We start from the raw sequence: 10,652 nt of genomic DNA on the forward strand, positions 1-10,652 counted from the left end.
TTCTCTTACTAAAATGACATAAAGTCTAGGTTCAGATATTTTTCAACATCTATATTTTGAAATAGAAGTCAGAATGTCAAGTTGATTTTTATCATCACAGATATACTTCAATAAATTCATTTCAGTGTCCATCTTTTTTTTTTATTATTTCATTTAATCAACAAACCAACAGATCATCTATTTATTTTGTGACAAAGATTATTAACATGCCTGTAAAGTGAAATCATTTATTTACAATATCAAAATGTCAACATTTATTCCAAAGCACAGCGCAGAAGAATGGGAAACAACACAGATTGTTCTCTAGGAACGGAATAAAAAAAGTGAATCAAAAACTAATCTCTTCATTTTTTATTTTATTTTTATTCATTTGTTTTATGATTTCCTCATTTAAAATGTTAAGAAAACAGACAAAAAGAGCAAACAGAGTCGACTTGACCATGACGGATGTGAAATAGATCATGAAACGTGTCAGACATCAAACTTTGAGTTTTTTTCTAGAGAAAAAGAAAAAAAACAACAAAGAAAAAAATAACTGAAGTTTTTACCACTGTAATTTGACTCTAATTTATTTTGTCACTATTATTATTATTATTACTAATATTATTATTATTAGTAGTAACAGTAGCATTCATTTATTTGACTTTTCCATGATTTTACCTTCATGTTCTTCTGTTACCTCTGTGTCATAGATTTAGAGTGTTAGATGTCCAGTTAATGAAATAATAAGGGAAATACATGAAAAGTAACTTTCGTGCTTTCATAAGGGGAAAAAAAAGCAACGTCAAAACATCTGGAGTGAGTTATAAAATTGTGTCTGGTTTTGTTTTAAAGGTTTCTGCTGCTTGAGAGGACTGTAAAAATGCTGCTTTGTGAAAGTCAAATGCCATGAAATGTTAGATGAAATGAAAACATTGAAAATAGTTTTTTTTTTCTCCTGTTTGTTAAACAATACAGACTGTCTGAATGAATGCATTTTTCTAAATTAATGACATTTTTTACATATTTATATCAGCAGTATCACTCCGGTTTATCTCACACAAGCTAATCTAAACAGTTGCTTATCGTATTAAAACAGTAACTTATATTGGGCATAATGGGTTCCATCACTTTAGTTGTGTGTGGTTTTTTTTTTAGCCATTTGTTTTAACGAAATAGAAAAACAAAAATGCATCACATATTTCATTATTATTCTTGTGTTTGACATCTGGAGGGGTTCAGGTTGTGCTTCAGGCTCTCTTCCATCGGATGGCAGAGAAAATGGCGTGGATGAAGTAGAGGAGAGTAGCCACATGGGACATCACCTGAAATATACAAACAGGAGTATTAAATTGCCTGGATGCCAAAAAGGAAGCAGAGGGACGTACGTCAGCGTCAGCGTTTCTTTACGAGACAGAAGTCCAAATTCGAAATGGAAAAATAACTCGGAGGATTTTAGATTTTGGAGTGAAATTTGCAACTCTGTGTTTCTCATTTTCCTAGCTTGGCCCTAATCCTCCACACTAATTGTGGACACTTGGATCTATGGGTGAAAATAAAATCACTGTTCATCTTCAGCAGACAGCTGTGGGGTTTGGGCCAAAACCAGCTGGTACTCTGGAGCAATTTATACTTCAATTTATAAATCTTGATAAACGTCCCAGTCCCTTCCGAAGAAAAACTGGACAAAACTATTTTTACAGTAGGTGAAGACATTGGACTCACAAAAGTCCAGGTTAATAAGAAAACATTTAACGCAACAAGTAAAGTTCCTTGGCACAACTATTTTAATATTTAGGTCCTTCAATTAAAGTGAACTGTCTTTAGGTAGGCATGTTTTACGTACCACTGCAGAAATGTCAAGTCGGTAGATCTTCAGTATTTCTGCATCAAGCACTGACAATGTCTTTATCTGAATGGTGACGTAGGCCAACACCACCGACGCACTGAGGTAGAAAACCGCCGCCACAAAATGAAAACCAGCATCCTGCAAGACGAGAGAAGGAAGACTGTCAACACTGAATGACTGCCAGGAAATGTGTCGTTTTCTATTTGTGTGTGTGTAGGTGGGCGTGCGTGTGCGTGTGTATGCGTGTGTTTGTGTGTGTCTAACCAGGCCGGGCCAAAAGCTGCTCTGATTGCCTCCACAGGCGAAGATGAGGAGCCACAGAGTCGTCCCGACGAAGCAGAAGATGGACACGAACATGACCCAGCCCAGCGGATTCTCCGGGACGACTCGGGTCGAGGCCACCAGGATCCACACCAAACCCCCAATGACCTGCGAGAAAAGAGAGGAGGAGGGGTTTAAAAGTCCAAATCTGATTTCTACTTAACATCCATCCATCCATCCATCCATTATCTGAACACCCTTCTTCCCTAATGGGGTCTGGAGGGTTGCTGGTGCCGATCTCCAGTTGCATCCCGGGTGAGAGTCGGGGTACACCCTGGACAGGTTGCCAGTCTGTCGCATTTCTACTTAACATCCCGCCCCAAACAAAAAAGACAATTTCCCTCAACAAAATTTAATTAGAAAAAAAATCAGTAATTCACTTCTTCTTTTTTTTTTACTTTGTATTTGCAAGAAAATGAAATATCTCTTTCTGTCGCCAACTATTTGTTTCTGACCTTTAGAAGCTGTTACTTGCTCTCATTTCTGACAGTAAAATTTTATAACTTATCAGATTTGTTTAGATGAGTTCATTCAGCTTTGTTAGCTAAAGCTGCACAGTGGCACAGTTTAAAGCACTTTTGCATTGCGGAAGGTGTTGGATTCGAATTTTAAACCTGGGACCACAAAGCAGTAAGTTCCTAAAAACAGACCGAGTCTGGACCGAGTTACTGTTGAATCTGGATCAGAGTTCAAATTTTGGGAATTGCTAGGATCTTCCTTAAAAGATGGATCTTGAGGCCTTAGTATAGATATTTAAATTGACGTACATAATATGCAAATGTATCGTCATACGGAGGAAAAAAAACTGTAATTTTATAGGAAACATGCACCAGGCCCATTTTTAGTCCATAACTGAATCCAAATTTTAAAAAGTGGTTAAATCTTAAAACCAAAATGCATTTGGACATTTTTTTTATTTCCTAGATACTCATGACAGAAAATATTCTGGGCTATAAAAAGGAGACACCAGCTTTTACATTCTCGGTGTTGTCACTGTTCTGCATAACGTTTCAGTTTCTCCTCTCCTCCTTCGACAAACATTGGGCGTAAAAGAACCTTCAGACAGAAACACGAGGTCGAAGCAAATGGACATCCATCAGAGCTTCTCCTATCCTTCTGTAAACATTCAGTTTTCTCTCTCTCTGCATTTTCAAAAGGCAGTTTTGTTATAAAGCTCAGCATATTAAGTATCGGTATTGAAAGATATTAAAAGCCACTCTATGTCTCTTTGAAGGGCTCTTTTGTTTAAAATCTTCCACAGCGTGTTTCAGTGTGGATGGAGTGTAAATAATATTAAATCTCGCCCTCTGTAGGTTTTTCCTTGGCCCCCTGGACTCAAAATGACACAGATAAGTTCACACAGAATCAACAGATCCCCAAATTATTTCCAATTTTACTGAAAATCATTCTCAAAAATTGGCCAAAAACATTAAGTTTAAGTGACTGCTGCCTCAGACTTAGTTGATGTCAAGTTACAGTCTGGCATTGATTAAAACAAAAGTCACATTTAACATCTTACATTGACATAAATATCGTAAAACTTCCTGGCAAATATTTCTAAGTTAACACAAATAAAGCTGGCTACGAGTGAGTAAACATGGGAAAACTGGACATTTCTCCAAAGTTGATGAAAAGACAAAATCTAAAATGAAAGCTGTCAAAGAATAAAACAGCAACACAGAATAAGTCTGCAGTGTTTTCCAGCAGCTCTACTGTTCTCCAGTAGATAAGAAACTTAACTTCACCATGTGGGGGGGATAAAATGTGGGAATTTCAAGACAGAATTCCCAGAAAACAACCCTTGCCTGATTGAAATCTCCCAAACCTTTTGGAAAAATATTTTACAGGCTGGTAAAACTTAACTTCAACTTTTGGGGCATAAATCCGAATGGAATTATTGGCACTAAAACAAGTGCAAGTGTAACTTTTCTTCTTGTTTAGGTGGATAAAGTTGAGAGATCTTAAAGATGCGGGGAATATCTGCAAGGCAGCATGGGTAAATGACAATAATTCAGAAAAACCAGTCAGTTAACAGGGATGCGTTGACTTGTGAGAGACAGTGTCTGAGAAGAAGACTGAATTTAAAGAAATGTCCAACAGGAAACAACAATTGCATTTTTGTAGAAACTACAACTCCCCTCAGCTTGTCCACCTCGTAATTAAGAAACTCCACTACAATGAAAAAGCCCCACATTGTTTGCTGCAGAGCCCCTCTTGAAACTCGATGAAACTGTTGCGCAAACATCGTTGCTTCAGAGGCTGGAGAAGCTATTCACACGTTTCTTTCAAACCAAGCAGCTATCCTGCAGTTTGCCCCACAGCAATGCGCCGTGCCCTAAATCAAACAACCAATCTGCAAACATTTCTCAGGCATCGTTCGTTCCTTTAATTCCACGAATGCAGATTTTCCTCTTTGAAGCTACTTTTCCCTGTTGGGTGGTAGATACATCTCAATGTCTTGACAAAAGGTATTTCTGCTATGAACCGCTGTAAACGACACAGTTTGACTCTTAAGACCAATTTATTCAAATGACATGAACGCGGAGAAGCTCATATTTGTTAGAAACTTTACATTTTCTGCTAATGACATGTTTAATAGCAACAGACATTTAAAAAAAATGTTTTAATATCTGACATCAAGAAAAGCAAAACAGTCTTTTAGGCAATTCAGCACTGAAATGAGAGACAGAACAAATTGATTCTGGACAAACATGACAACTGTTTCACGTAGACACATCAGCACAAAACGTTTATTGTTTCTTCTCACTGTATCTGTTGCCCAAAGGAACTACTGCACAGCTCGGTAAATTTCTGAGAAAAAAAACAAGCTGTCCTACCAAGAAGCCTTGAAATTTTTGCAGTTCGATTCCACTGAAACCAAGAAGGACGCCACACTTCACCGATCAGTCCTATCATGATTTGGAGTTTTTCTTTTCCTAACAATACCATCTGGCTTCTGGACTGCAGAAGCCATGTCTGATATGAGAAAACAATCCTGCATAAATCGGTTTATGTTTCCAAATGACTGATTGAAAATGTGCTTTTTTTAAGCTGTCAATGATAATAAAAATAACATAGTGCCACACATTTTATGTCCATTAATGAGTGAAATATTTTGGGTTTAAATAGTATTTTTGTGTCTCATTTGTTTTACATTACAGCACAGTTTGCATTGCAACATATACAGCTCTGGAAACCCCATTGAAAAGCTCCTGGTTATCCCAACAGGTATTGATTTCTGAACTCTTTCTGAGTTAAAACATTAGCGCTGTTGTTTCTAAATGAATATTAACTTGTTTTCTTTGCATTATTTGATGTCTGGAAGCACTACATGTTTTCCCTTATTTTGACCATGTCCCATTTTTTTGCAAATACATGCTACATTTTCTGCTTGGAACTTTGGAGGAATGTCGTCAGTAGTTCAGAGAACAGAAGAACAATGTTCATTTTAGATACTGATAAAGGGTCAGGGGCGCTGCCAGGACTCTTTGACCCCATGACAAAAAATTAAAATGGGTCCCCCCACACAGCTGTTAAAATTTTTTGAGTCTATTTGACCCATATAAACAATTTTAAAGGTTTACATCTGCCTTGCTTTCTTTGGTCCAATACTGATACCAACACAATATTTACTGCTCATGAATTTTACATGCAACAGTCTGCATGTTGCTTAAATTTTTTCTATTAGTTTTAGATTACTGAAATGTCTCTCCCCACCAGCAACAGTGCAAATGTGCAAATGTAGAAAACACATATAAAGCTGAAACATGTTAAAACATGAACATAAAACTGTCCCCAAAATGGAACAAATCATACAAACATACATTGTTGTCATCATTGCCAACATTATATGAGTATTTACATTGAGAATATGCTTTATGTACATGTAAAATATACATGAAGCAATCCAGACTTCTCATAAAATGCTACGTTGTTGCATTTTATTCAAGCTGCTCTACATAACTTTAATAAAAAATTTGCTTTCTCCATATTTGTTAAAGTTGTCACCATGTCGTGACAGTTTGTTACGAGACAGATAATCTGTGAAAACAATCAATCTCCTCCACCTTCTCCCTGAACTAATATTACTGGCTAAAGTAACGCAACTAAAACAACCAATCAGAACCAGAAGGAGGGTCTTAGCGCTGTCAATCAACCTCATTCACTCACTGCTAAATGTACTAATGGTGGAAAAACAACTTATCACAGGAAAAATGTTTATCTGCCGTCATTGGTACCTAAGCTAACTATGCTGAATGGTTGATAATCTCACACAGTCTACTCACCTCTTGGAGAAAAACTGGGTTACAAATTGACACTTTTACCTTTTTCTCTCTCTGTCTATTTTTGGAAAACCTAACTTTATTATTTTTCTTAGCAGCGTATCAACTGCCACAGTCGTTCTTGTCTTCCACTGACTGCTGCTGAACACCTTCACGTATATATATATATATATATATATGCACATATGTAGAATGACGCCTGGTGATATAGCTACCAAATATTGCAGACATCTATCCTAAAATGTGAAAATATTTGAACAAAGACATTTCTGTATGAATAGGACTGCACTGATCAAAACAGCTGACTTTCACATCACTGTGCTTTAATAAACTTTATTTATTAACAGCCACTTCAACGCTCCGTTTTAGGGTAAAGGGACTCGGCTCCCCTCGATCCGCCCAGCCCGCTTTAAAAGTCTGGCTGTTTAAATAAACAGCATCGGTACATTTCCATTACTGAGCAGCAGATCATGTAAACGGTCGGGCCACAAAATAAACCAAGTGACCCGATGGCTGGTTTAGATTTACACCTTGCTCTGCAACTATATCTGCGTAGCGCAGGTGTTTTTCCACCTCTGTCACAAAGATTTAATCTTCCATGCTTCCTTGTGCAAAACAAAAAAAAAAAAAAAAGGGAGAGGAAGAAAAGTCAAGAATCCAGGCGTCATCCACACCTTCAGTAAGAGAAATGGGAAAGCTTCAGCGGCCAATAAAAAAATTGACTTTGCAATCCTCATTAAGAGTGATAAAAAAGTTACAAACCTTTTATTATTATTATTTTATTCAACATTTACATATGTATTTTAACATATTAGTGTTGTAAAAACTCTATCCGAATTTCTTACGACCTGCTGCACTTCCATCTTTTGCTCTTTTGGTTAGTTGCAAACCTGAAGTCTTGTCTATTGAACATCAAAGCTAAAAGTCACTTAAAATAGCAAATATGTATATTACTGTTTAAGTCATTTCAGCATCTCCACCCACAATGACCTCAGTTTTAAATATCAAAGTCAAATCTGCGACTCATAGAAACAGCAAAGATAAACGTTTAGTTAGTGCAAGACTTAAGTTTGATTCTCCTATAAATTTCACAGGCGTGCAAAAAATATGGCCGCCTCTTTCATGTTCTGATCTGCACGTTATTGTTTAGCTGTGGAAAACAATAATGATTGGGGTTTTTTTTCTTTCTGCTGCCAAGGTTGTCAGAAACAATAGGTCATTCAGGCCAAGCTGCTGGCATAAACTCAGATCGCAGCCATGTTGTCCGAGTAACATCTGTTACTACTTACCAACAATTATTAAGAAAAAAAACAACAACTGTAATTTAAGTTGATTTGAGATGCTCATTTAGTTTTCGGTTTCGCTTAAAAGAAAGTTCTCATTTTCTCACTGCTGGATGCACGTGTTAAAGAACCAGCCCGGCATCACATCCTGTCTGAACAGAGAGATGATTCTGTTGAGAAAACCTTCAGGAAAGAATCCGGACCAAAGTGCTTCTGAGAGAACCAGTACTAATAAAAGACAACGTCCTGGCAGATAAGAAGGGAGCGGTCTGAGTCAGAACGCTGGACGCAGTATAATAAAGATTAAAACCCGAGTTCATGAAGAATCAGCCGCTGACTCAAAATGACACTTACCCACTCGGGGATGAAGAAGATGTCAGGAAAGCTGATGAAGATTCTGGCACCGGTGGGAAGAAAATCACCAGAGGTGGTAGAAGCCATAGTCCAAATCTGAACGCGTGTGTTTCTGCGTGTGTGTGTGTGTCTGGGGTTTTTCTCCAGAATGTGATGCACAAACTGTTAGTTTTCTGCTCTGTAAAGGGCGTTTTTCTCTCCTGCTCTGTCTTCCTTCTGCACCTCCCTCTGCTTCTCCTCCCCTCCACCTACGCATCCATCCCCAGACGACCTGTTTGACAGGTGCTTTTTTGGCTTTGTTTGTGCAGGATTAGGACAGCGTATTAGAGCGTATTGTGCGCTTGTGTGTGTGTGTGTGTGCTTCGGCGTGGAGTCTTTATGATTTGCCCTCATCTTTCTGCCAGTGCCTGTTGACATGCCATTATAAATGGCAACGACCTGTTTACATGAACACGAGAAGAGAGGAGTGTGGAGCAAGTGATGCCGTTTTCATTCATTAGTTTGGATACTAATATGGAATACTTTTTCCCATATCCCTAATGGACTTGGAAAAAAGAAATACTTTTTTAAAAAAATGCATGACTTCTATTTAAAGTGTCATTACCCCGTCACCAAGCTGCAACTTCTTTTTTCATTTAATACCAGACTTGTTGACGGTGTGTTCAGGGCCGTTATCTATTTAAAACACAAATCTGTGCACAAGTTTTAACGTGCAGGACGCCACCAATAGATGTTACTTCAATATTTTCTCATCATGTTTTAATGAAAATGCACCAGTCCCTCCTGCAGCGAGAAACATGTCATCTTTTCCTAACTGCCTAACCTGGTTCAGGGAGGTTTCCAAACTTCCCCTTTTTTCAATGCATATTGTGCAAAAATGTTATTTTTTGCATAATATGCAAAAATGATTGGAATTTTTTACATACACTTATAAACAAAGATTCTGATGTCATAAGGTGGTGGTGGTGGTGGTGGAAGCGGCGAGGGAAACGCGGCAGACCCAGATGATTTAATGGTGACAATAATCCTGAACAGTCCAAAAACCTGGCAGCACAGTTGAGCAGAAGCTAATGGCTCAACATTGGTAGCAAACTGGATGCACGAATGGACACGAGGAGGGAACGAGCACACATCACACGAGGACCCGACGGAGACACAGGTGACATTAAATACACAGGAGGTAATCAAGGAACGAGACACACCTGGGAATAATCAAGGGGCAGACAGGACAACACGGAGACTCAGAAACACGGAAAACTCAAAATAAACACAGAAAACCACAGACATCTGATGTGCAAGATTCCATAAACCATTTTCGCTACAGTGTCTACGGGCTGCACTGTTCCTTTCTGCCAACTAACAAGCTGATGTTCAAGAATATAACTTCAAATCAGTTTAAATCTCACGAGAAGATACAATACTTTCTTTGTTGTCATTGTCAACAGATGTTTTGTGTTGTTTAAACCCGCAATCTGCCCGTCACGTTCCTCATAAATTATCGCACAGGACATGAGAAAAACTCTGGAGAAATCCTTGCATCACATTTCTGTAATCTTAAAGGCTTTTGCGGTGGGAGGAACACGAAATGCTGCTGACAAACGGCATAATCTGGACGTGTCAGATTATAGGATGGATGTAGCTTTTTCTGCATTTCGTCTGTGAAGGCTTTTTAGTCTGGTTGGTTCGAGAAAACGTGAAGCAATTTTCAGAGATTTATAAACCACTGAGCTTTTCATCTTGAAAAGGAAATCTTTGGCATCCAGGGTTTCTGTGCAGCATGAGATACACAGATACACAGCAATGCTAATTGCTAATTGTTAGCTAAAGCCAAATATTTTAATCAGCCATTGAAACGCAGTAATGCAACAACATTGTATCAGTGACTAAGCTGACTTTCTTGTTAATTAATGTAGAAATCCAACAAAGTATCAAATTACTTTAACTACAGAGCAAACAATGTCTGAATATTTTCTACCGTAAAGTTTGAGTCTCAATATTTTCTCTTTTGTTTTGTGTGAAAACTGACAGCACATATGTTGCTTAACAAAAAAAACAACTTTTTCTCCTTTCATCATTCCATATTCAAATTTTTTCAAAGCCAGGGCTCTCTTAAACTTAAGATAAAGTTATGTTTACGTTCCCACACAGCATATTCACCTATGAAACCATAACTTCCAAATGATCTGCACTGAACAGGGAGATGAGATTCAGTCAGTTTGAAATGGACCAGGTTTTTTTTCTAATATGTCACCCTGTCATCAAATGAAATCACACGGAAGGTAGAATATAACACCAGTCTAATTGTGAAAGTCATATTAGGTCTGCATGCCCAGTTTCTGAAGTGCAAAGCTTCAAGTGGATACACCCAATCCCAGCCGCTCCCTACTCATGTGAAACACAGACAGAAATAAAATCTCTTCAAGTTCCATTGGCATGCCGATTGGAAAAACACTGAATGAATGAATGAATAGGTTTTTTATATTTGACTGACCTTTGAACTCAATAACAGCTTGTTTGCACAGGGCCTTACTAAGTTGTACTGCGGTTAAACTTGCATTTTTATTAGCTTTGCAATGAAAACAA

At 37.9% G+C, this 10,652-nt stretch overlaps 1 protein-coding gene across 1 annotated transcript; it reads right to left on the bottom strand.

Annotated features, from left to right (window-relative positions):
- Positions 1-213: 213 nt before the first annotated feature.
- On the bottom strand, positions 214-8,296 carry LOC122842503 (myelin and lymphocyte protein-like). Its single transcript, XM_044136450.1, has 4 exons — positions 8,070-8,296; positions 2,093-2,257; positions 1,826-1,966; positions 214-1,304 (listed from the first exon to the last, which is right to left on the bottom strand). The coding sequence occupies exons 1-4, from the start codon at positions 8,154-8,156 to the stop codon at positions 1,230-1,232; spliced, it is 468 nt and encodes a 155-aa protein (XP_043992385.1). The 5' UTR covers positions 8,157-8,296; the 3' UTR covers positions 214-1,229.
- Positions 8,297-10,652: the final 2,356 nt, after the last annotated feature.

Source organism: Gambusia affinis, linkage group LG13 (assembly GCF_019740435.1).
Source record: "Gambusia affinis linkage group LG13, SWU_Gaff_1.0, whole genome shotgun sequence".
Lineage (NCBI taxonomy): Eukaryota > Metazoa > Chordata > Actinopteri > Cyprinodontiformes > Poeciliidae > Gambusia > Gambusia affinis.

What these genes read in the sequence shown, in the direction of transcription:
- LOC122842503 (XM_044136450.1), bottom strand. Translation starts at nt 8,156, where the DNA reads ATGGCTTCTACCACCTCTGGTGATTTTCTTCCCACCGGTGCCAGAATC. An exon ending in TCTTCTTCATCCCCGAGTGG is followed by an intron (nt 2,258 to 8,069) that starts GTAAGTGTCATT and finishes CTTTTCTCGCAG; the next exon opens with GTCATTGGGGGTTTGGTGTG. An exon ending in GCAGCTTTTGGCCCGGCCTG is followed by an intron (nt 1,967 to 2,092) that starts GTTAGACACACA and finishes CTCGTCTTGCAG; the next exon opens with GATGCTGGTTTTCATTTTGT.